Source organism: Microcaecilia unicolor, chromosome 1 (genome assembly GCF_901765095.1).
Source record: "Microcaecilia unicolor chromosome 1, aMicUni1.1, whole genome shotgun sequence".
NCBI lineage: Eukaryota > Metazoa > Chordata > Amphibia > Gymnophiona > Siphonopidae > Microcaecilia > Microcaecilia unicolor.
Window position 1 is genome coordinate 420,624,800 of NC_044031.1, and position 27,112 is coordinate 420,651,911.

Below are 27,112 nucleotides of genomic sequence, written 5' to 3' on the forward strand. Positions count from 1 at the left end.
ATTCAAAATGGCCACTGAGAGTTGAAATGACCTCGCGAGACTTCAACTCTTGGCGGCCATTTTGAATCGGCGCCGAGATCAGCAACGGGAAGGATGCATGCAGGGCAGCGCTCCAGGCAGGAAAGAGGGGCTCTTTCCTGCCCCAAAGAGGTCACTAGACCACCAGTAGTAAGGTAAGGGGAGGGGGGGGTGATGGGGTGTGATGGGGGGAGAGGAAAATGTGACAGGGGCGTGGAGGGTGTGAAAGGGGGTGGGGCATGTGTCCTTTTTGGGGGACAAAATATGGTAACCCTATCCTAGAGGCATACCTAGTCTTTTACATTTTCAGGATTACCATAATTAATATGTATATGAGAGATTTGCATACAGTGGATCTCCGATGTATGCAAATATATCTCATACATATTCTTTGTGGTAGTCCTGAAAACCTGACTGGCTAGGTATGCCCCCAGAAAGGGACTGAAAAGCACTTTGCAAGATGGTTGTTGGGTTAGAAACCAGTTGTGATAAACAGTAGAAAATGGTAGTAAATAGAGTTTCTTATTATCCTGCTAGACCAGTACAAACCAATGCAAGGAGGTACATATGCGTAGAGCATGGGCAGAACTCCCACTTACACATGTAACTTCTAGAATTCTCTAAAGGGTATGTCTACTAAAGGCCATTAAGCTCTAACATGCACTTAGGGCCCATGAAAACATTTACCATAAAGCTTTGTGGTAAGCAACCTTTTTGCGGGTGCTAAGCGCATGTTATCTATATTTTTTGTATTTATTTTTTTGGAGGAGGTGTGTCAGAGGTGGATAATGGGCATCCATGCTATTCAGCTCTCTCTCTCACATTTGCATATGTTAACTGGTTAGTGCATCTTCAAATTTTGAACAGCATAAATATACTATTTGATTTACGGGATAGCAAGACTGAAATAAACTTGGGTTGTGTCCCCATGCCAGCAGATGGAAGGCATATTCTAGTGACATCACAGCTATAAGGAGTGCTGCAACTGGGACATTTCAGTATTTCTCTGCCTCCAGTTGGGACCGGTGCAGCAGGATAGCAGGTTGTGGCCTAGAGTGTCTAACCTAGTCTTATGGGCTGTGGTGTTGAGGTAGAGTCCACGGCCTCTTTTCCTGGGCATTGGTCCATGGACCTTCCCCATCAAGCTCAGGTTGGCTTTGTCTTCCGAGCTTGGCCTATGGGCGCTTCTCAGGTGCTGGGGCCTGGTAGTGGCCGCTAGGGCCCTCTGCCAACAGGTTGACTCTGTCTGATTTCTCTCTTCTGAGTTCTCCTTCCCCCCTGGGTGCTCTGCAGGAAAAAGTCTCTGGCCATTTAAAAGGGACAAAAATGGAAGAGGTAGTAGGACTGCACAGAGCTGCAGAATAACCAAAATCAAAATGGAGGCTGTTGCTCAGAGGACTACAATATAACCTCAAGCCACAAAATATTCTATAGTGCACAATATCAAAACTCTATCTATAGAATGGTATAAAACATGCTCATGAAATATGTTTAGAAATATGTGTTCTCATACTTTGGAAGAGACCACCACAAATCTTTGAAACCTTATGTCTCGCCTCTTCACATACTTAGTCACATACCTATAGTTACTGCACACTTAGGACTAGATTCTATATATGATGCCTAAAAAATCAAAACCGAAATGAAATACAACTAGGTGTATTCTATAAAGTATTATAAATGTAGGCATACTTTATAAAATAAACCTAAATTTCTGTGTGGTTTATAGAATATGCTGAGCGCCTGTCTGTGCGACTAAATTTAGTCGGGGGCAGTTATGCCAAGTAAAACTTTGGTGTAAATGCTGATGCCTAAATTACACACAGACTAGGTGTTTTCTATAACAACGTGCATAAGTTTTAGAAAAAGCCCATGACCCGCTCATGCCATGCCCATGGCCACACCCCCTTTTCAACTATGCGACTTAGAATTTACACACATCATGTTGCAGAATATGTTTAGCTTGTTCTGTGCATAAATTCTAATCAATGCCAATTACTATCAATTGCTTAAGTGGCAATTATCAGCACTGATTGGCTTGTTAAGTAATTAATTATGTGCACAAATCCAGAATTCAACTGGATTTGTGCACGCAACTTAGATCACACTGTATAGAATCCAGGGGATAATGTCCATCAGTTCAGTGTCATTGTTTAATGTAATGTGAAGCTATTCTTAGAATTTTTTTTATTCAAAATGAATTCACTTATCTTTTGCAGGGTCCCCAACCACTGCATTAGGTAACCCAAAATTCAGTATGAAAAATAGTTCTTCAATATGCGTCAACAGATAAACCTTGAAGTGCTAGTCTCTGAAAACTAAAAAGAGCCATTGTTATAATTATGTATCTCAAATACTAAACCTCCTAAAACAGTGTATAATATGCGTATTGAGGCAGGAAAGGAAAAAGTACCTCACTTGCAAAAAATATCTGTAACTGAATGAAAGATGCCATCAGACTCTGGCCATGCCCTCAATTAAAGAAGAAGAGTCACTTGAGCAGGATGTAGCTGCCTATTGGATCCAGCCTTGGTGCCACCAGCCAACCACTGTAAAACTAGAAAATTGAAGATGCACTAACCAGTCACTTGCACAAATGTTAAAAGCTAGCTGAATAGCCTGGCTGTCCATTATCCACCTCTGGCACATCCCCTCCAAAAAATAAATACAAAAATATAGATAGCATGCACTTAGCACATGCAAAAGGATTACTTACCACAAAGCTTTAACATGCTTTGCAGTAAGTGTTTTCATGGACCTAAGCACAACTTAGGGCTTAATGGCCTACGTATACATACTCCTTAGAGAATTCTGTAAGTTACATGTGTAATTGGGAGTTCTGTCCATGCTCTACATATGTATGTACACCTTGCATTTATACATTGTGTAAGTTATGCATGCCATTGTAGAACCTCTAGAGCTTAGGTGCTCTGCTGACACTTTCATATGTAAATGCTAGTATTCTGTATATGCAAGAGGTTCATAAATGTGGGAGCCTGGGTTATAGAATTGTCTTGTTAACATGTAATTTAAGTGTAAGTGGGAATTAATATGGGATGAATATTACTACTTGACCACATGCCAAACATTTTCCAACACACAGATGGTATGGCTTTTATTTAAATAATGCTGGCTTCTTTTGCATGAGGTTTTGTATACTTTCAAGAGAAAGGGACAGTCAGGTTACTGACTGTAGTTAAAATGCAGGTTGTGCTGGCTCCTCTGAGGAGTTTGAACTCTGCTGAGGATTTTTGAGTGCTATGCTTTTGTAAAATCTTCTCTTTCATTGGTGTTTCATTTGCACCAATTAAGTACTAATTCTGGTATCTATGAGCGGAATACTAAACAAGGTAGTAGAATATGGAATCATTGTAAGTACTGTGCATCTTATTTCCTTTATACTGAAAGGAAAATAGTGGTAAATTATGCATGCAGTTATGAAAGATGTTAGTTAAATTAAAGCAGTGTTGCATAGATCATAATTATTGCTGTTCAACTGCCAGATAGAAATAACTAAATTAAAAATGTTTAACTATTGGCAGTAATTAACTTTTCTTATAAGAGTAGTGCTGTTAAAATATTTTAAGTAATTGGTAAATACTTCATAAACAAGATCTGTCTAGTTGCCAGACTGATATTTTTATCATTACTTTTGTAGGTGAAAGACCATTTAAATGTGCTCAGTGTGGAAAAGCCTTTAACCAGAAGGGGGCATTACAAACCCACATGATAAAGCATACTGGTGAAAAACCCCATGCTTGTGCATTTTGCCCTGCAGCTTTTTCTCAGAAAGGCAATCTTCAGTCACACATACAGAGAGTTCATTCAGAGGTAAATCAAATCTGCTTCAACAAAAGTAAGCATAATAGACTTTCAGTCTAAAAGACAAGAATTTCTTTCTTCCTCCAGGACATAACCTTTCTTCCTTTGTTTTGCTTCATACATTCTGAAATGTATAGCAGTCAGGGGAGGCAAAAATCCATCACTTTTTTTTAATTTGATAGCCACATAAATCTGATAAATAATCTAGTGATCCAGTTTTTGTGGTGATCATACTGATTTGGACTCCCCTAATTCTGTGTGTGTATGTATATATCTACAAAGGTAGATACCTCTCTCACACACAGTTAATGGTTGCTTTGAACAGAGAGGAGGCCAAATCAGAATGATACATAAATTGATCAATTTTCCTTCTCTGTTACTCTTCATCTTATTCTTTTCTCTCCTGTCATTCTTTTTTTCTCTCTGTTTTGCTTACTGCGTCAGTGTGTCAGTCAGTACTCATACAATCTGGCAGGTCATGTATATCATATTCCCTATCTCTTTATATTACTCCTTTGTCCCAGGGCTGGGAGAACATCTTCCCTGGAACGAAGAGGATGGTAATAATCTATGCTTGAAAGCTTGCCAGTGAGGACCTGACATTAGAATGATAATCTGAATGTTGAGAGAGGCCTACTGAAACATGAACAGTTTGCTAGTCATAATTGACAGTAGTAGTGTTTCCTTATTTTGTATAGTACATTGAGTAGTGCTAATAAAGGCAATGCTTGGGTGACATTTACCTGTTCATTTAGAGGAATATACATTGTTATAAAGAAAATGAATACTGAAATAATTTCTTCAAAAATAAAATACTTCACTCCTCAAAAGAAGTAGCTGAAATATGGAGAAAACCCTGGATAGCATGGTGATAGCATTTAGTATTTCTTTTATTCTCCAAACACAAGCAGGACAGAAGATTACCAAGTGGGGTGGGGCGACATTATCGATGGAACCCCAGCATGGACACTGCTCAGCATTCAGAAAATTCTTGAATTTTTGGCAGGCCCAACTACGCATGTGTGTGCGCCTTCCTGATTCAGCAGTTCTCTTTCATCCGCAGAGTTGTGAATTCATGTCTTCAGTTGTGCAGCTGCTTTCTCCACATGTAATTGTTTTGGCTTTCCTACCTCTTTTTGTGAGTAGCATGTGACCATTTCTTTTAAAATTATTTTTCTCCTGTTTCCCTTATTTTGCTAGTTATTTTTGGCTTTTTAAAAGTTTTCTTGAGTTTTTACTTGGCTGGTGGCCTCCTTGGGTCTGAGCTCTCAGCCAAGTCTTGTTTTGTTTGTATATTTTTTTTTTTTTAAGAATTTTTGACAATGGACCATTTGATTTTGCTGTGACTTTTTTCCCCCAGTTATAGCCCAGAAACCTTCCAGTGGGTTCAAGTGGGTGCACAGGCTGTTCTAGGACCATGTATATAAGTACATAAGTATTGCCATACTGGGACAGACTGAAGGTTCATGAAGTCCAGCATCCTGTTTCCAAAAGTGGCCAATCCAGGTCACAAGTACCTGGCAAGATCCCAAAACAGTACAATACATTTTATGCTGCTTATTTTAGAAATAAGCTGTGGATTTTCCCCAAGTCATTTTAATAATGGCTTATGGACTTTTCTTTTAGGAAGTTATCCAAACCTTTTTTTAAACCCTGATAAGCGAACTTCTTTTACTGCATTCTTTGGCACGAATTCCAGAGTTTAATTACACGTTGAGCGAAGAAATATTTTCTTCGATTCGTTTTAAATTTACTACTTTGTAGCTTCATTGTGTGCTCCTAGTCCTAGTATTTTTGGAAAGAGTAAACTAGCGATTCACTTCTACCCGTTCCATTCCACTCATTATTTTATAGACCTCTATCATATCTCCCCTCTACCATCTCTTCTCCAATCTGAAGAGCCCTAGCCACTTTAGCCTTTCCTCATAGGGAAGTTGTTCCATGCCCGTTATCATTTTTGTTGCCCTTCTCTGTACCTTTTCTAATTCCATTATATCTTTTTTGCGATGCGGTGACCAGACTTGCACACAATATTCGAGGTGCGGTCGTACCATGGAGCGATAGAAACGCATTATAATGTCCTCATTTTTGTTTTCCATTCCTTTCCTAATAATACCTAACATTCTATTTGCTTTCTTAGCCACCGCTGTACACTGAGCAGAGGGTTTCAAAGTGTCATCAACAATGACACCTAGATCCCTTTCCTGATCTGTGACTCCTAATGTAGGCCTAACCTGTCTAGACCCTGACCATACGTCCTCTCACTGCTCTATTTGTGCTCAAATGCAGAAGAGAACACACAAAAGTTAGGGGGCCCTGTGTGAGAGACTTTTTGGCATGCCAAAGTCTGGTCCATCAACATTGAAGGCGTCAGTCCCTATGGTTTCTGGAGTGGCACTGAACACTGGAGATGCACTGACATCTAGGTGGTCTCACCCTGCCTCAATGTCGGGTGCTGGTAGCGCTTGCTTAGGCCAAGTGTCATTGGATCTGACAATGACAACTTGCGAGGATTCTGTATTATTCTTGTCAGCACCCTAGGACCTTGATGCTGTGCATTGAGCAAAGGTGAAGAAGCATCACAACAGTTCTCTTCAAAGCACAGTGCCAGGAGCTCCAGGACACTGGGATCACCGGTATCTGAGAACTGTGAGCGCAGCGAGGACGGCTCATCCTCCGTGGAAGTGGTGCCAATGCATCAGTGTCCCAAAAGCTGAGACCCCGCTTTTGATTCAGCTCCAGCATCTTTGCAGGCTGTCTCCACACTGTTGCCAGCCCTGCCTTTACTGATGTCTGCCCTCAAGGAGCGGCTACGGGTCATGTTAGAGGAGGAGTTGGGGTGCTTCCTAAATTGGTGCCATTATTGACTATGCTGCCTCTCCAGCCCATCCTGAAGACCCATATCCAGTCTCAGACTTGGCCAGTGCCTTGTTGGGCATCAGAACAGGCATTGACACGTGGTGCTCCTTTCCTGCTGGTTAGGGGAGGAAGCAACCCTGGAGTCCAGGACAGGACCCGTACCTTGGCGCTCTAGCCCAGAGCCTGGTCGTACATCCAGTGGTCTGAGGCAGATTCAGACTCGGACATCCCATGAGGAGTACTTTGCTGAATCGAAGTCGTACCACTCCTGGGGGTCTGGTATAGAGCCAGAGGACCACTTGGAGGAGGGGATCCCTTGGCCTACCTTCAGACTCCTCTCTACCACAGGAAAGAAGGAACTCTCCCCTAGAGGAGCACTTGTTACCTTGTTGAGGAAGATGGTGGAGGCCATCCCATTTAAGTTGGAAATCAAGGAGGAATCCAGGGCCAGGATATTGGTCCTCCTTGATTATGACTTCCCTCCTAATGAAGCTGTAACAGTGCCTGTGCAGAACATCCTTAAATCTGCACAGATGAATTGTGAGACCCCACTCACTGTGCAGGCCATTCCAAAGAAGCCAGACTTCGAGTCCATGTTGGCTTTGTCTCATTAATCCAATGCTTTTGAATATGCTCTGTGATTTATAATAATCTCTACCATTTTATTTTGTCTAATACCAATGTCAGGCTTACCAGTCTATAATTTCCCAGTTCACCTCTGGAAGCTTTTTTAAAAATTGGCATTACATTGGCCACCCTGCAATCTTCTGGTACCATGCTTGATTTTAAAGATAAATTACTAACAATAGATCTGTAAATTCATTTTTCAATTCTACCAGTACTCTGGGTTGAATACCATCCAGTCCAGGCAATTTGCTATTCTTCAATTTGTCAAACTGCTCCATTACATCTTCCAGGTTTATTGAGATTTCATTGAGTTTCTGTGACTCATCAGCTTTCCATCTCTGGCAGCGGTATCTCTCCCAAATCTTTCTCAGTGAAAACCGAAGCAAAGAATTCATTTAATCTCTCTGCTGTGTCTTTGTCTTCCCTGAGTGCCTCTTTTACCCCTCGGTCATCTAGTGGTCCAACTGATTCTTTTGCTAGCTTCTTGTTTTTAATATACCTAAAAAAAATGTTACTATGTGTTTTTTGCCTCCAATGCAATGTTTTTTTTTTTCAAAGTTCCTCTTGGCCTTCCTTATCAGTGCTTTGCATTTGACTTGCCATTCCCTATGTTGTTTCTTATTATTTTCAGTTTTATCCTTCTTCCATTTTCCAAAGGATTTTTTAAAGCTCTAATAGGTTCCTTCATCTTACTTTTTAACCATTGTGGCCGTCGTTTGGTCTTTTTTCCTCCTTTTGTAATACATGAAATATATTTGGCCTGAGCTTCCAGGATGGTATTTTTGAACAGCATCCACGCTGATGTAAATTTTTGATCTTCGCAGCTGCTCCTCTTAAGTTATTTTTTTTTCACCGTTCTTATTTACATAGTAACATAGTAAATGACGGCAGATAAAGACCTGAACGATCCATCCAGTCTGCCCAACAAGATAAATTCTTTTTACATGGTATATGATACTTTATATGTACACCTGAGTTTGATTTTTCCATGCTTTTCTCAGGACATACCGTAAAAGCCTGCCCAGCACTGTTCTTGTACTAAAAGTTCTGAAGCTAACGTCGCAGCCCCTTAAAATTTAAACTCCAGCCCATCCATACCTATTCAGCCACGATCAGGGCGCAGACCATAGAAGTCCGCCCAGCATTGGTCTTACTCTCCAATTACCGGCGTCGCCACCTAATCTCCGCTAAGATTCTGTAGATTCATTCCTTCTAAACCGGATTCCTTTGTGTTTATCCCACGCATTTTTGAATTCCATTACCGTTTTCATCTCCACAACCTCCCGCGAGAGGGCATTCCACATATCTACTACCCTTTCCATGAAAAAATACTTCCTGACATTAATCCTGAGTCTGCCTAACTCAACTTCAATTCATGTCCTCTGCTTCTACCACCTTCCCGTCTCCGGAAAAGGTTCGTTTACGTATTAATACCTTTCAAATATTTGAACATCTGTATCATGTCACCCCGTTTCTCTTTTCCTCCAAGGTATATACATGTTCAGGTCGGCAAGTCTCTCGTACAGTTTGCAACGCAAATCCCATACCATTTTTGTAACTTTTCTTTGCACCGCTTCCAGTCTTTTTACGTCTTTAGCAAGATACGGCCTCCAAAACTGAACACAGTAGTCCAAGTGAGGCCTCACCAATGACTTGTAGAGGGTCATCAAAACCTCTTTTCTTCTGCTGGTTATACCCCACTATATGCAGGTTAGCATCCTTCTGGCCACGACCGTCGCCTTGTCACATTGTTTCTTCACCTTCAGATCCTCGGACACCAATACACCAAAGTCGAGCTTATTTTATCATACTCTCCTTTTTGAAAGTTGATGCTAGCGTATTGGATTTCCTGTGTGTACTTACTCCAAAGCCAATATTAAATCTGATCATATTATAAACACTGTTATCAAGCGCCCCTCACCACCATTACCTCCTACACCAGATCGTGTGCTTCACTAAGGACTAGGTCTAGAATTTTTCCTCTTCTTGTTGGCTCCTGTACCAGCTGCTCCATAAAGCAGTCCTTGGTTTTGTCGAGGAATTTTACCTCCGTAGTATGCCCTGATGTTACATTTATCCAGTCAATATTGGGGTAATTGAAACCACTTATTATTATTTTGTTCCCCAGTTTGTTAGCCTCCCTAATTTCTGATAACATTTCTACATCTGTCCATCCTGTCCATCCTGGCCAGTTGGGCGGTATTACACTCCTATCACTATCCTTTCCCCCTTTCTACGTGGAATTTCAATCCATAGGAATTCCAAGATGTGTTTTGTTTCCTGCAGAATTTTCAATGTACTTGGTTGACGGCCTTTCTTAGCATACAATGCTACCCTTCCACCAATTCGATCCCTCCCTATCATTATGATATAATTTGTCCCCTGGTATGACAGTGTTCCACTGGTTATCTTCCTTCCACCAGGTCTTAGAGATGGCTTTTATATCTAATTTTTTCATTTAGTGCAATATATTCTAACTCTCCCATCCTATTTCTTAGGCTTCTTGCATTCGCATATAGACATTTCAAACTGTTGTTCCTATTTACATCTTGCTCAGCAGTTGGCAGTGTTAATTTGCAATCTTTTGTCTGCTTTTTATTTAAAGTCACCTGGTCTAATATGGTCTCTATTGCAACCTCACTATCGGGATACCCTGTCTTCCTTGTTTTGGTGATACTTTTGAAAGATACCTTGTTCCAAATCATGCGCTTTTGAAGGACTGTCTGCTTTCCTCCAGGTTCTAGTTTAAAAGCTGCTCTATCTCATTTTTAAATGCCAATGCCAGTAGCCTGGTCCCACCCTGGAATAAGTTCCCCCTTCCCCAGAATGTTGTCAGGTCTTTACAAATCTAAAACCCTCCTCCCTGCACCATCACCTCATCCACGAGTTGAGACTCTGGGTCTCTGCCTGTCTCTTGGGCCCTGCACTTCGGAAAATTCTACCATTGAGGTTCTGGATTTGAGCTTTCTACCTAAGATCCTAAATTTTGCTTCCTGAACCTCTCCCACATTTTCCTATGTCATCGGTACCCACATGTACCAAGATAGCCGGCTCCTCCCCAGCACAATCTAAAATTCTATCTAAGTGACGTGTGAGGTCCGCCACCTTTGCACCAGGCAGGCAGGTGACCAGGCGATCCTCATGTCCACAAGCCACCCAGCTATCTACATACCTAATAATTGAATCACCAACTACAGCAGCCGTCCTAACCTTTCCCTCCTGGGCATAAGCTCCTGGAAATGTATCCTCAGTGCGAGAGGATATTGCATCTCCTGGTGGACTGGTCCTATCTACAGGATTACTTCCAGTTGCACCAGGGTGATGCTCTCCTTTTAGAAGACCTCCCTTCTCCAAGGCATCACAGGGGCTGCTATTCTGGAGGCGGGACTTCTCTACAACTTCCCTGTAGGCCTCTATGTACCTCTCTTTCTCCCTCAGCTGCTACTGTATCCTCGAGAATGGACTTGTTCTGTAAGTGCTTGAAGCTCTTTGCATCGAGCACACACATATAACCTCTCACCAACTGGGAGATAATCATATATGTGACAGTCAGACTAGATAGCACCCCTCTATCTGCTAGACTGCTGTCTGCTTCTTAGTATTATGGCGTTGTTTAATTAAAATTTCTTTAGGTACTGGGGTTATCAATAGAAATCAAACAAAATAAAACATGGAAAAGAAAATAAGATTATACCTTTTTTATTGGACATAACTTAATACATTTCTTGATTAGCTTTCAAAGGTTGCCCTTCTTCCTCAGATCGGAAATAAGCAAATGAGGTAGCAGATAGTATATATGAGAGAAACATCAAAGCATTACTTTGACTGTCTGTCAGAGTGGGAGGGTGGGGGTATGCATGGGGACATCAAAGCATTTCATTGATATTCTAACAGAATGGGTGTTGGTAGGTGAAAGGAGGGTAATAAACAGAGAAATACAGCTTATGTTTTATAATGAGTTAGAAAACCCAGATCCTTATTAAGTCCTGTTTGTTGGGTGTCAAAATATTCAATCATTCTTATTTCAAAGGTCTTACGTTCCTGTATTGTTTTAAAATTACCTTTCAGTATTCTTACTGTGAAATCACTGGTGCAGTGTTCTGGTCTAGTGAAGTGTTGGCCCACAGGGGTGGGGGCCTGACTGGCACCGGCTATTTTCATGTGATGTCTGTGTAGATTGAATCTTGTCTTAAGCATCTGGCCTGTTTCTCCAGTATAGCATCCTTCATTACATTTCTTACACTGAATGATATATACCACATTGGAAGATGAGCATGTAAAATAGTCCTTTATGTTGAATATTTTTCCTTTGTGAATGACTGTGGGGTCTTGTGAAATGTTTTGGCATAGTTTGTAGCTGGTTGTGTTACACAGGAACGTGCCCTTTTCTTTTTCCGTCTGTTAGGTACTAGGGGAAAGAGCCTTAAGATTATATGGTTTAATATGTAATTTATTTAGTGTTTGCTTCTCAGGAACTAATTAAATGTAATTAATACTCTAATGAAAACTCTCCCCTTGTTGTCTTCTTAATTAGAATAATTGACTACAAATCAAGAGTTGAGCTAGGGGTGGGTGGGAATAAGGACTGAACTAGGCCCTGCTTTGCCTTCTAGAATCTATTAATGCTGTGGCAGAAAATGCAAGTTTTAAAACTATGAGGAAAAGGGTATGGAGACTAATAGTTTTTGCTGCTTTTTCTTTTTTCTTTTTTTAAATTCTAGCTGTGTTTATCAGTATTCTGCAGTTCTTTGTTTAAACCCAATCTTTAAGTTACCGAGCACAGAACAAAATAGTGTCACTTACCCAGAGAAATGTCCTCTTCTCTCAGAACTTCTCAGAAATAAGAGATGTTATACTCTCAAATGGAAGAGGTTTGCCTTCTCATGTGGTGATCAAGCCCTAGATACTTTCTCTTGCCCTTCACAAAACCTGCTTTAGTACCTTCTATACTTCTCTGAGTCTGGTTTAAATACCAACTCTGTAAGGGTTCACTTCAGTGCAATTAGTACTTATCACCGTGTAGAAGGTAAGCCCATCTCCATACAGCCTCAGGTTGTTCATTTTTTATGCAAGGTTTGCTTCTGACAAAACTCCCCATCATAGTAACATAGTAAATGACGGCAGATAAAGACCTGAACAGGCCATCCAGTCTGCCCAACAGTCACGCTTCTTATCAATTCATGAACCTGCAATGAATGAGTTCGATTCCCGGCACAGGCAGCTCCTTGTGACTCTGGGCAAGTCACTTAACCCGCATTGAGCCTGCCATGAGTGGGAAAGCGCGGGCTACAAATGTAACAAAAAAAAAATATATAAAGTACTTGATCTTTGTCTGTCTTTGGCATTTCTGGGACATAGGCCATAGAAGTCCGCCAGGCACTGTCCCTAGGTTCCAACCACTGGAGTTACCGTCAAAGCCCACTCCATCCTATCCAAATCAGTCTTGTCATTTGTGGGACACAGATCTTTTAATGTCTGCCCAGCACTGTCCTCGTGTTCCAGTTACTGGAGTTTGTCACAGCCTTCTCCAGCCCATCCTATACCTACTCACCATATATGGGACACAGACAGTACAAATCTGCCCGACACCAGCCTTAGGTCTTCACAGCCGGAGTCGCTATCTTAAGCACCACTCGACACATCAAACACACATGCAGCCATTTAAGTTCTGTTTTTTATACCATTCATTTTCTAAGAGATTCTGTGTGTTCATCCCATGCATTTTTAATTTCCATCACCGTTTTTGTCTCCACCACTTCCCTAGGGAGGGTATTCCAGGTATCAGTCACCCTCTCCGTGAAAAAGAATTTCCTGACATTACTCACCACCCCGCAACCTCAATTCATGGGCTCTAGTTTTACCATTTTTCCTTCTCTGGAAAAGATTTCTTTCTATATTTAAACATCTGTATCCTATCTCCCTGTCCCTCCTTTCCTCTAGGGTATACGTATTGAGGTCTTTCAGTCTCTTCTTGTATGTCTTTTGGCACAAGCCCCATACCATTTTTGTCGCCTTTCTCTAGACAGTTTCATCTTTTTACATCATTAGCAAGTTATGGCCTCCAAAACTGAACACAGTACTCTAAACCTCTGGCTGTGTCACGGCACCACAACGTTGTCCTCACCTAGCCGATGAAAGCTCCTTTTGAGCCACTTGATTCACATTATCTGAATCACCTGACCTGGAAGGTCTTGTTTTTGATGGTGGTTACTTCAACTCACAGAGTCAATGAGCTTCAAGCTCTAGTAGTGGATCCGCCTTATACAAAGTTTCATCATAACAGAGTAATTCTCCACATGCATCCTAAGTTTGTTCCTAAAGTAGTGTTGAATTCCATCTTATTCAGTTGGTTGTCCTCCAAAACCTCATGCCCATCCTGGCAAAAACGCACTGCACACCTTGGACTGCAAGCAACTCTTAGCCTTCTGTCTGAAGTGGAGTAAAGCTCATAAACAGTCCACAGAGCCTTTTGTTTCTTTTGACCCAAACATGATGGGGGTAGCTATCTGTAAATGTGCTTTATCCAGTTGGCTAGCAGACTGCATTTCCTTCATTTATGGCCAGGCTGGGTAGGCTCTGGAGGGACCTGTCACCGTTCACAATGTCCGAGCCATGGCAGCGTTAGCCCACAAGGTCTGTCTCCACTGAGGAGTTTTGCTGAACTCCGATGTGGTCTTTGGCCCACACATTTACATCTCATTACTGCCTTGAGCAGAGTACTCGATTCGAAAGCTGGTTTGGTTGGACAGTTCTGCACAATTTGTGTGCAGTCTAGAATCGAACTCCACCCTCCTTATCCCATTTATTTCTGTTCCAGGCTGCACTTTCCACGACAGGAAATTTTTAGTTGTTTAGGGTTATTGGTTCTCTTTGACCTTGCCATTGCAAGTCCCTATTGACCATTGTTGTTTGTTTTTGGTGAGCCTGGTTGCTAGGAGAAAGCAAAGTTACTCACCAGTAGCTGGTGTTCTTTGAGGACAGCAGGATACAGATTACCACATCGCTTTCCACTTAACCTAGGAATTAATTCTGTATGCTTTTTTTTTATCCAACTGTGGGTCTCACGTGAATCAGGAATGTGGGAAGGCATGCAGTCAGGGCTGCCAAAAAGCTTCAAGAATCTTCTGAACGCTGGGCAGTGTCTTGGCTCCATTGATGAATCATCCATCTGGTAATCTGTGTTCTGCTCTTCTCAGAGAACACCTGCTACAGGTGAGTAACTTCGCTATATAAATCTTCTACTTGTGGCTTTCAAGATTCTGCAACCAGTATGTATCTTTGGTTTCCTGAGAATGATGCTGAAGGATATCAGAAATCAGCATCCTCATAGAAGGGAAATGCAGCCTTGTGCAGTTATGCTGCAAGCATCTTTCATACGTTTTGATTTCAATTCTTTTTTTTTAATTCAAGAGAAAAATTCAGTTGTAAGGAGCAGTTGACATGTTTCCATTTGAATTAGCTGTAGAAATTATATTTTTGAATGAAATTGTAATAAAAAAATATCTTTATTTAATTTTTTCCCTCTGAAGGTAAAGAGTGGCCCTACATATAACTGTGCCGAATGTAGCTGTGTTTTCAAAAGCCTTGGCAGTTTAAATACACACATCAGCAAGATGCACATGGGAGGGTCTCAGAGTTCAGTTGGCTCTGCTGGAGAGGCATCTCGCATTACGGTAAATTATTTATATATTTAGAGAGAGGCATTTTTGATATGACATGTAAATCTGTTTTAGGAGCATACATGGCCATTTTCAAACCAGAAAAATGTCCAACTTTTTGTTTCAAAATGGCCATTTTTTAGATGTTTTTGTGCTCAATGCGTCTATCTTTTAGGACTATTTTTGGAAAAAAATGTTCAAGGGAAAAACGCACAAAAACTAGCTATTGGGATGTATTGGGGGGGGGGGGGGAGGGGTCAGTATTCTTCATAGACTGACCACACTGACATCCTGAAGAGCAGTAGGGCACCCTAGGGGGCACTGCAGTGGACTTTACATAAAAGTCCACTGCACTACCACATATAGGTACATATCTCACTATATCCTCTTATATTGTATGGGGGGCCCTCCAAAACACTCCAAAAATCTACTGTATCCAACTGTAAACGACTACAATAACCCTTATGCCTGCAAGTGTCATCGATATGTAGGGATAGTAGGTTTTTAGTGTTTTTTTTGAGGGATCACACTTTTCACCACAAGTGTACCAGTTATAGTGGGATATGGATCTGGGTTCCCTTCTCTACAGTTCACTGCAGTGACCACTTGGCTACTCCAGGGACCTGCTTGCTACTCTAATATTGACTGGCCATAACATCTGATGCTGTCATAGAGGCTGGTATGTACAGTTTCTTTCACATCTTTGGGGGTGTGGTGGGAGGGGATCAGTGACCACTGGGGTAGTATGGGGGGTTATGCCTTAATTCCTTCAGTAGTCATTTAGGGCACCTTTTGTTCACTTAGTTGTGATTGAAGCAGGTCTAGCCAAAAACATCTTAATTTTGTCCCTAGATGTTTTCATTTTGTTCTATTATTGCAGAAAAACATTTATCTTTTTCTTGTCATCAATACCATACCAGTTCAGACTAATGGGTTATGTCCATCCACCAGTGGAAGGAGACTGAGAAAAAAAATAGTTCCAAGCACTTTGCCCCTTAAGTGTATCGTGCAGCCTGGAATGCTCAGTATTCTTCTCTGTCTCCTAGCAGATGGTGGATGGATTTGCAGCTCCTCTTGTTCATGGCTTGCTAGCTCCTGTCACAGCTTGGCTAGGGATGGTTGAGCAAGGGGTGTGCTGGTTCTCAAGTTTGGGTTTGTTTAAGATGACACTCAGTAGTATTGGGTCCCTCTCCTCCCCTCTCTTGCCTGGAGCTTTTGAAGCTCTGCAGCCTTGGATGTGGAATGCTGTTTCTTACTTTTCCTGGTAGCAAGTATGTTTGCTTTCTTTGTTGGCACAGTGAGGTAAGTTATTCTTTTTCTTTTTTTTCCCTTCAGTGTGTACAGGTTTAAAAAACAAAACAAACAAACAAAAAACAAAGCAACAAATCTGCAGCCCTTTTATGCTCCGCTTTTGGACTCAAGTTTTTGTTTTTGGCTGAGTTTTGAAACCACAGGCCTCTTTCTGGCTGTTTGTGACCACACTGTGCTCTCTTTTCATTGCTGCCATTTGTAGTAGCAGGTCCTTGTTTTTGGCAGTGCACTTCTTTCAATTTTTCTTCCCATGCCTTCCCGGGTATTTCTTCGTGAGCCAGTGTTCCACCGAAGTGCATTTACTTTCCACTGGCTTTCCATGAGGGGAACACATCAGCGGCCACGGAGTTGGTTCTCTTCGCCGGTGCAGGAGGTCTGTTTTTTTTTTCAGCTGGGCCCTGTGTGGAGTTCTCCCGTCTTTGGGTCTGCTGTTCCTCCTTCGGGTGGTGTGACCCGCGTCGGGCTGGCAGTCTCTTGTTGCTGGATTGTGGCTGGTTTGGCGCTTCCTCTGGATGCTGGTGCTACACGTGAGGTCTTCAGCTTTTCAGTTTTTTTTAGGACTGGCCCTGCTGTTTCCTCTCGGTGTCAGATGTAGGTCAGAATGTTAGCTTGTGGCTGCGGGAATGCCTCCATGGCTGCAGCTGAGGATTTCCTTTCTCAGCAGGCCAGGCGCTGGTCCGTCTAGTCTTGGGCCCATGGCTGTTTTTTTTCTATCTTCTCTCTGTGAGGTACTCCAGTTCTTAACTCTGTTTCTTCTTTGAGCTTGAGTTCTGGGGCTGAGTGCGCCTCTGGTTCTTGCTACCTGCCTCCCCTTTTTTTGTGGGAGGGCGCAGTGTTCTCTCCCTTCGGATTTTGCTCCTTTTTCTGGCTTTTTCTCTCCTGCGGACCTTGTGGGCTATAGCGCCCTATTTCTCTCAGGCTGGCAGTTCTGACCTGCCTGGTGAATTTGTTGTTCTTAGCCTGGGTGGCCCCGTTCTCTTTTTTGGGGGGGAGGGGCTACGGTACGCCACGCCATCCTCTTCTTTTGTGGGGACTGCAGCTCTCTTTTTCTTGATCTCCTTGTGGTGCAGTTAGCGCTGGGGGGGGGGGGGGTCTTTTTTCTAGACCCTTGCTTGCGGCTAACCATGCCTGCTTTTCTGCCTGAGCACCGCGGTGCAATTTCTTCTGGGCCAGTTCGATGGTTTTCTCTCCTTGCACTGTGTTCGGCCCTTCGCTGCATGTCCCTGGATGGGTGGTTGGACCCACTTTTGGAGGAAACGCATGGATTCAGCTTAGATAGTCTGTTGTTGCTGGAGCATTGTGCCTTCTCTGTTCATCAAGCAAGGCTTCCTTTCAGTGCAGACATTGGAATAGTATGTTTCAATACAGTACAGAGCAAGATGTTTTTGCCCCACTAGCAACAGAACAAATTGAGAATTCAGATTCTTCAGTTGCTGCAGATTACCACCCCCAGGATTTGGGATTGTGTTCAGGTGCTGGGGTCAAGGGTGGTGACCTTAGAGGTAGTGCCATGGGCCTAAGCACACATGAGATCTCTGCAGCTCTTGCTCTTGAGCAGGTGGTCGCCAGTTTCGTAGAAGTACGAGCTACGTCTCCAATGACTTCCTTGTCCATGCAGATTCTTCGTTTGCTGTGGAGTCCCATCCCCAGGGTTTGGGATTATGTTCAGGTGCTGGGATCAATGGCGACAACCTTAGAGGTAGTTCTGTGGGCCTGAGCACACATGAGACCCCTGCAGCTTTCGCTCTTGAGCAGGTGGTCGCAGGAGCACAAGCGACTCAGCTCACTGTCGCTTGGGATGCTGTTGTCCACACCTGATTGGGTGGTGGTGACTACTGACTCCAGTCTCTCCAGATGAGGGGGTGCATTGTCAGTCACAGGTGGCTCAGGGTCTGGTCGGTAACCGAGACTTAGTGGATGATCAATCGTGTGGAACTCAGGGCGGAACGCCTAGCTCTCCAGGCATTCACTCTCCTAAGGCAGGGAAATCTGGTTCATGTGTTCTCAGACAACATGACGATGGTGGCTTACGTCAGTCACTAGTGTATAATTATGGTACAGCCAGAGACCCCCCCACTGGAATGGTGGAGGGCCCAGTCATAGAGCTCAGGCCATTACAGACCTTGGCTGAGTCAGAAATCTGATGGCTGACATAACTGGGAGCTTACTGGAAAAGTATGGCCTAGTTTGTAGCCCGGATTGAGGCCTAAAAGTTAGGTCAATAGATATGGAAACAAAATGGAGGATTTCATGCTCTCTGATTCTGTTTAAATCTTACAATTCTTTGCCAGCTTTCTAGCTGTACGTTGGCATTTCCTGCTTCACATTTAAAACTGCGTAGTAAGTCTTGCTCCTTATTTTTCTGTTACTGCCAGGCTCTATGGGCACTCTTCCCCCCCCCCCTTTTTCCTTCCTGTCATACAGCTTTATACTTGATAAACCACACTTATTTCTATGCCTGCCTGCTTTGGAAACCCCCGTCTGAAACTTTCATGATATTATAAATCTCCACTTGAGAAGTCCCGGTCTGTATTCCGTCTCTGTTCCCCGTAGCCACTTTAGCTGCATTTCCGGGTTTAATTTTCGCTGCATAGCATAATTTTTGGCTGACTTTATAAACTGCTGTTTTATTTTTGCTTTCTAAAACTGTTTCTGAGACTTTCAGAATTAAGATGCTTTATTTGGCAATCTAATCTGTTGCCCGGTTTCGTTAAAACTCAGAGACAGGTTTTTTTTTGTTTTTATGCTGCAAGAGACAGCTTGGTAGATCTTATCGTGTTCCACAATGTGGTTATAAAGTTTTAAAAGTTTGCTTCTTTTCCCTTAATAGAGGAGTTCTCGATACTAAATCTTATCTCTATTTCTACTGCGACATTTTTTCACTTCCCCTTTTCTCGCTTGGGCGGTTCCCTCCCCATATCTAGTAGGGATCTCCGTGACTTTTTTTTTTAGTGACTTTACACTGTTCATTGCCTGTATTTAAAACTGGTTTCCTTTTAGTGTTTTTTTTTTTTTGCAGCCCTATGTTACCTAACTTAATTTCTGAACTTTTTTCCGTTGTACTCCTGTAGAAACTGTTCCTAAGATGCTCATTATTGCTTGGCAACAGTTTCCGCTACTTGTTTCCTGTTTCACTGAATCTATTGGCAGCCTGAACTTCTGAAGTTGTTTCTTAAGATTAGAGATTTCAATTTGTTTCTACCTGGGGCTTTCTCCTACGTCCCTCACATTCTATTTTTCAAGTGGGTAGAGCCCCTGCCATTGCTGCATGTATTTTATGGTTTCTGCATTTATCCCTTAGCTCTTCAAATAAGTCCTGATAAGCCATCTTTCATATTAAAACTTTCTTCTCTTACTTACTCTCCTCCAGCAGTGCCCCTCCCTTCCTTGATGGTTGCTCTGTCTCAGTCTCTAGTGGTTTTACACTTTTTTTTCCCTTGCTATCCTTTATTTTAGCTTAAATAAGACTTGCTCACCATGCTGTTACAGGGCTTTCAAAATTTTTTTGTCTCTCTCATGTGCTACTTATTGATTGGTATGTTAAATCCATTTCTCTGAGCTATCTGCCAGCGTTAAGTTTAGCTCAGCCTTATACAACTGCTTACTTATTGGTTCGCTACGGTTGTCTGTCAAATTTTTTTTTTTTATTTATCCCGCCCACTTCCTGTTTTACAGTATGTCATTTTTCTTTGAGACTTCAATGCTAGAATAGCAGTACTCACTATTGTATTTAGATTTGTTGCCAAGCTGCAAAGCTTTTTTTCTTTCCTTATCTTTCCTAAATAGTTTTCTTCTTTTACTACAGGTATAACTGCATGAATGAATTTATTTGTACTGTTTGCCCTTGCATTGCAGGCTTTCTTATTGTCACTGTTCCGCTCTAATGCTTTTGAGTTTCCTTCTCCTGGTTTGTTGAGTGGAAAATATATTGTCTAGTGAATGATGAACGTGGAATTTTTCACATTTTTTGTTCTGGCTAAGGTGTTCCAACTAATGGCTCCCTTTCCCCCATGAGCTTACATGTGTTTTGTTTGGTTTAAAATATTTATTTCCTTTTTTATCCTCTTTCATTTTACCACCTCTGAAGTAGGTTTCAGGGGTTCTTCCCTGGGATATGCTATACTTTTATTATTTTCTTATGTACCAGTGTTACGCTATAACCATTGGCTTTGATATCGATGCCTGGGGCTTACACCCATCGGAGGGTCAGAGACCCTTTGCTGGATGACGGTATCTCAATTACTAGATTTTGAGCAGAAATTCCATTCCATTTTCGGAGTGGCCTGCTTCCACTATTCGGGATTATTGCCCACGCAGGAGTTACCTAGTACAGATGAGCGCGGGGGCAATAAAGAGACGTCTAACGCCTTACGTTGCACATTTGGACTAGTTGACTAGGGCCTTTCAATATTTTTGGACGGTTAGTGGCAGACGAGAGGACTCCTAACCATAAATTTTTGAGTGGTTTGTAGACCACCGAAGGTCCATTGGGGTGGTTAGTTGCAGACGAGAGGACTCCTAATCAGCGGAAACCCATTGGACCGCTGCTCTTCGACTCATGAGACCTTATTCGCTGGTTTTTTGGGTTCTTTTTGGGAGTGGTTGCAATGTCCCTTTTTGGGGGCTCTATCATGGGTTGGAGCCCATGGCCAATAACAACCAGGATAGTTCTTGGCAGGCAGTAGAAGCAGGGATTACTCCTGTCTTTAGAAGCACACTCTGGAGAGTAGTATTCATTAATTTGGGATAGAGTAGTATAAATATATAATAGCTGACACTAGGTATTTCTTCACTTATACACTGACTCTCTAGGAACATTCCTGTTTGCAGTTTTTGTCTTGCTTTCTCCTAATGTCACTTGCGGTCAAAGCGTGGAGCTTTCCGCCAATTAGTAATTTTTGTTTTGGGTCCCTATGTTGGAGTACATTAGCAGATGCGTGAATATGATTGTGTTATGTCTCTGCATGTTTTACTATCAGGATAATCATTGCATGTTTTTGTAAACTGTTAGCACATTATCATTTCTAGGTCTCCTTGTTATCCCTGAAGCTGCCTTTTGAACCACTGACCTTGTACCAGGTTCTAGGTCTGGTCAATATATATATTATTACTCTAGTTCATTTTTCTATAGCATGTTACAGATCTGAAGCTTATTTGTAGACCACTTGCTCACTAGGTCCCGTTATTATACATATTGGGTGATGTTGTTCACTACCCATTATATCATATTTTCCTCTCCGCACCCAACACCAGATACTGGTGATCTGACATCTATTCAGATCTCTGGTAAGGACTTTCCGTCCGAAACAAACCTTTCTATTTTGCGGTTGACCTCCCTATGCCACCGAGAGTTCGGAAGGGCATAGTGATCCCGCCAACTGTCCTCTTTCTCAATTGATTTTCTGCGCTGGAGAGTACATTGCACGAATCGTGAGTATATTTTCATTTCTTGTATGTGTTACTATTAAGCTTGCCTTTGTATACTTTCATGGCCTGTTGGATTAGCTCTAATTTAAATTTTTTATTTTACCAAATTTAGGATTAAGATTTTGTCCTCAATACACAGGGACACCTCTGTATGTGGGACAATAACTGTGTAGGTGTATGAGTGTGGTTTTCCTTTTCTGTCTGTGTGCTGTGACTTGTGATTGGCTACTGGAATATTTATTTTTATGTTTTTTGTTTTGAAACCCTAAACAATTCCTTAACCGTGCACAATTCCAATGATTGGTTTTGAACTACATTTAGAAATATCTTGCTTCCTCTTCTGAGCTTTAAGTTTTCTATGTATCAGGATTAGATTACTGTTTTAATTTTATGTCTGTATGTTCCTGTGTGTCCTGTGATAAATGGCATAAATTACACCAGCTAATTATTAAGGAATCATTTCTTTAGTTTTAAATTAGTGCTTTAAGGTTACCCCGAGAGATTGCCTATCAACTGCAGTGGTAGTGAATCTCAAAGGAATGTTTTTTTTCCAGGATTGTATATTATTTCATTTAAGCAATGTTTGTTTGATTTGTGACGTGATGTTAAATAGCTGATTGTTTTGGACTTCTGATAAATTGCTTTCACTAGAAATGCAAGTACTTTTTAGTTTTAATTTTATAGGTGTGCGTCCGTGTATGTGTTCTTTGAAAATTACATAATTATTCCAGATATTTACTATAAAAGGTTCTATATTATATGCCATCTAAAACACTGTTTATTTGTGACGTTGTTTAAAATAACTAGTACTGATGTTCACTTCCTGGCTCTCTATTGGGGATGTGTTCCGTAAGATTGAATTAACTGTTTTAATTTTTTCTTTTCACGTCTTATCTACTACTTTCAAACTTCCTTCCCTGCCTCTTAAAGATTTATAGTTTTAAGATATATTATTGTATAGAGTTCCAGCATTTTCGGTTCTCAAACCCCAAATGGCGCAGTTAAATTTCGTTTCCAGATTCCATAATACTACAGTGCCTGCCTTATTACCTATGCAATAGGGTTTGGAGATTAACCCTTGCATAACATAACTAACTGGTAAATCAGAACTAAAGAAATTCAGGTTGCTATTATTTCAGAGCTATGTTCAGATAAGACTAGCTACAATTGCCAATTTCCTTTTTATTGAGAACCTTACCTCTGGAAGCAGATAAAGTAATAACCTTCTTTTCCTCCTTTTCCTCTCCTGAAGTATTAATTCTATGAAGACTAATTACACCAGCATGAAGTTTTAATACGAAAACTTAAACTTACAGTTTTTGTCTGATGTATAGACCTATTTTCAGTCACCATAATATCCAATGCTTGCAGTGAGCAGTAAACTCAAATTAGACACAGGAAGCACCGTTATTTCGTGATTTCCTTAGGACCGAATGACAGAGATTAACCCTTGTAGTTCTTATTTTCTCTAAAATTCATCTTTACAAATGCTTTGAACTCAGTATATGATACAGGAATTCATTACGTGTTTCACATTTTTAATAACTAGATGGGTTATTCTATGATTCTGTGTTATCCTTGCTACTCTTTGTTTGGAATTCAATTTAGAATGTAGGCTTACAAGCTGTTCCATTTATCATACTGGTCTATATGAACATATCCTATTGGTCAATTGTGTGCATTTATTGCATTAATAAAAATTGTTATTATATTCTTGATTTTTGAATTTTACTAAAATGTTTTAAGAAATGCTCCTACTTGTCTCCTGCTTATAAAGCGGCTCCTCCTCTGTATTTAAAATATACTCTAAATTGTAAATTGATTCCTGGGAATATATAAGCTTATTTTTAGCTATCCCTCTGAATGTGAATCTTGATATGCTGTCATAATTTAGGGCCCAAATTGTGAAAGCATAGAAATGATCAGTTTAGAATTTACTGTAATTTTCATTTTCCAAATTGGTTCTGAACTATTACAGAGGACTATAGGTTATTGTCCTTCTCATTTGACCTATTTAAACCTTGTAAAGGTCACGTGAGGAGGCCTCATAGAAATATACAGTTTTTACATTTCTGATATTGGCTTTCTCTACCTCTCTAAATATCATATTAAAGGCTGTTGTATTTTCCTGGAGCAGACTCTGACCACAATGTTTCCTCATACTCTGCTGACTTCCTGTGCCAGCAAAATCTAATCTGCAGAGAAAAATTGTTTTCTACTTGTAACTTGTGATTTTATATATTGAGACTATGCTCCACCTACTGGTGCCCCAAGGAACTAACAATGCATTCTTTGACTTTTCTTTCTAATGGTCCTGTGCTGAGATTTGACTACTAGATATTACTTCTTATATCAGCTTTATTTATTAAGTCCTGTAGGTTGAATGAAGACTGCTAATCCCATTCCTGATCTACCGCCTCTATTCCAGTTTGGTACTTCTGCTACAACTGACCTCTGGCAAGAAAAAGAAGCGCTAACTTCTCCAATGAGAATTTTCTTTTGTCCAAATGATGTCATTAATTTAGACCTTCTTGGTTATGCTCTTAAATATTCTGCTGTATTAAATATTTTTGCAGGCTCATCTTTTCCAGTACCTACATGGCACTTTACGTATGAGCTCTCTATTACAACAGACAGCGACCATGATTCCAGAAGATACTTCCATCACCTGGACTAGTTATGAGTTTTAAATTTCTGCACATTAGTCTTCTGCTTTGACTATGACTATTTCCTAAGCCACCCTTTTTTCTGAATTATCTAACTTATAAGTCCTGCTGGCCTCCTGCAGCTGAGGGCCCAACCCTTGGTGAATGGTAGTCATCGCAGGTGAAGATTCCATACCTATTGGCGATAGATTGCAACGCATTGCCTGTGTCTTTTGGCTATTTTTGTGCACCATATTCCTGACCCTACGTACATCAATAACTTGAACAAGCATCATCCCAAAATTTTAATTTTTATTGTTTCTTTTGGTACCCTTTTCTTTTGTTCCATATACTTAACTATTGTTATTTGATCATCTCTTAGTAGTAATTACCAATCTGTCTTGCACACTATGCAAGCCAGAAGTGGGGATACATTCTGCAAATCCCAATTCCTAGTATTAAGACTGTCACTTCTACAGATTCCTTGCCCAACTCGCTGTGAAAATCCAGCCCTGTTAGATCTTCCAGACCTCCGTCCAGATTCTTCAACCATGATCAAGGAAAGAGAATTCTGAACCAACTGATACTTAATTTGAGATTTACTGTTGCTGTTTATGGACATTATAGATTCATATTTTGTTTTATTTTCAGTTTAGCAGTAATCCTGTCTATATATTGAAAAGGTTTTAATTTTATTTTCCTATTATTTCCTTTATTGTTCTTATTGTTTTTCTAAGAGTTTCCCCGTTATTTCTGTTTATGTAATTTAAATTGAAGTTGATATTGCTCAGACACAGGGGTAACATCAAACCCTAATACTGGCTATGATATCATAATGTAGGTGTAAACCCTGCCAATGATGAGTAATAGTAAGGTCCAGGAATTCCGACCTGTTTAAGGGTTCTGAATACCTACAGCCTAAAACAGCCTGCAAACAGAGTACTAACCATATATTTGTTGAGCCCATAACAATGCTTAATCGAAACCACTGTTCCTTCCCAAGACCACTGAGATAGATACATTAGATTATCTCCCCATGCACTATGCAACAGATACAATAGAAGCCATAGAAAGACCTGAAAGTGTTTATTAGTATGATCCACCTGAAATTGCTATTACCCACATACCTATACTTCATGAGATTTTGTAGATGAACTCATGGATTTGTCCCATTCATAAAACCTTTCTCACTACAGGTTTGAGTAAGTCTCAAGAGAGATGACATCATGATTAAGGCCCAAAGGATTGGGTAATATAAAGGGAATTCCATATGCCCAAATAATATATCACCTGAGAATGAAGTTTCCTATCTTGCACCATACCTTCTAGCAATTTGTAAGACCAGAACTCGCCCCCTCGTTTGATAGCTTGCCACCTTCTGGAATGGATGATGACAAGCTTGACGAGCTTTGTTTCACCCCTCCCCAGAGGGGGTGACAAGTGGGGAATGTATAATTATGGTACAGCCAGAGACCCCCCCACTGGAATGGTGGAGGGCTCAGTCATAGAGCTCAGGCCATTACAGACCTTGGCTGAGTCAGAAATCTGATGGCTGACATAACTGGGAGCTTACTGGAAAAGTATGGCCTAGTTTGTAGCCCGGATTGAGGTCTAAAAGTTAGGTCAATAGATATGGAAACAAAATGGAGGATTTCAGCACAAAATGGAAGCCCGTATCTGTTACAAAGTGGAATTTTCTCTAATGTAAGTTAGAAAAACAAGTTGAGAGATGAGTGAGTCATGCCAGGTGTAGCTGGATGCAGGGTCTTGCTTAAGATTTGTGGTCAAGCGAGCTAGAGACAAAACCATGTTAGCAAGATAGAAGCTACTCATTAGCATGAGCCAATCAGTGACAACCATGACATTAGCATAGATCCAATCAGGTATATCTACTGTCATATTATCCATATCCTGAGGGCACCTATAAAAATCAGGGTATTTCCTGGTTTAAGCTAGAGAGAAAAGGGTTGCCACTCTCTCTCCAAGGGAAACCAATGTGTCCAGCAGAATTGACAAATTACCTAATTGCTTTCCCTTGTAAAACCTCTAATTGGTAAAAGAAATTATAAAAGATTAGCAAATAATTAACACCTGTTTGCAGCTTATTATATTCCTATAATTAATTGATTGTACTTGCCTGTTGTCAATCACTGATTTGACTTGTACCTTGGCAAATAAACTCCTCATTCCAAATTATGATTTGTGGGCTTCACTTAATGATGAAAGGCTGTAAGTATAAATGCTTTTGCTGTATCAGGCTATCATTCGCTGCATTGTATAACCTGTAGCCTAAATCCAGTTTGTCATAAGGCTGGTATCTATTCCTTGCCAGTGCTGAGAGGCGGACTAATGCGGGTCCCTTAGACCTAACGTCTCTCTCAGTGGCAATTCCTTTTAGAACTTCATAACTCCTTGATTACCCCAGTACTAGTGTTATTTAGAGATGGAGTCAGATTAAGGTCACTCCAGCCTTCTGGGGGGGCTCGGGACCCCTCAATTCAAAACACTAGGGGTGCACTTGGAGTTGCACTCTGGCGTGCAAAGCAGACTTGCTCCTGCTGTGGGTGGAGTGGAATCTCACAGATGTCGGCGGCCCACAAAGCAGAGACAAAGAATGTTACAGCTGACTTTCTCAGTCGCCACACGGTGGACCCGGCAGATCTGGTGTCTCTGTTGGTGGATCAGCCCTTCTGTCTGCTGGGGGCGCCAGGACTCCTGTATCAAGGGTCGCTGGTGATGGGGATC

General features: G+C 41.2%; 1 protein-coding gene across 1 annotated transcript in view; it reads left to right on the top strand.

Moving 5' to 3' along the window:
- Positions 1 to 27,112, top strand: part of ZNF236 (zinc finger protein 236) — a 502,799-nt gene that overhangs the window by 185,564 nt on the left and 290,123 nt on the right. Inside the window, exons 6-7 of the mRNA XM_030211824.1 lie at positions 3,677 to 3,849; positions 14,856 to 14,999. Of these exons, the coding sequence (XP_030067684.1) occupies positions 3,677 to 3,849; positions 14,856 to 14,999 (317 nt within the window). The remainder of the gene's footprint in view (positions 1 to 3,676; positions 3,850 to 14,855; positions 15,000 to 27,112) is intronic.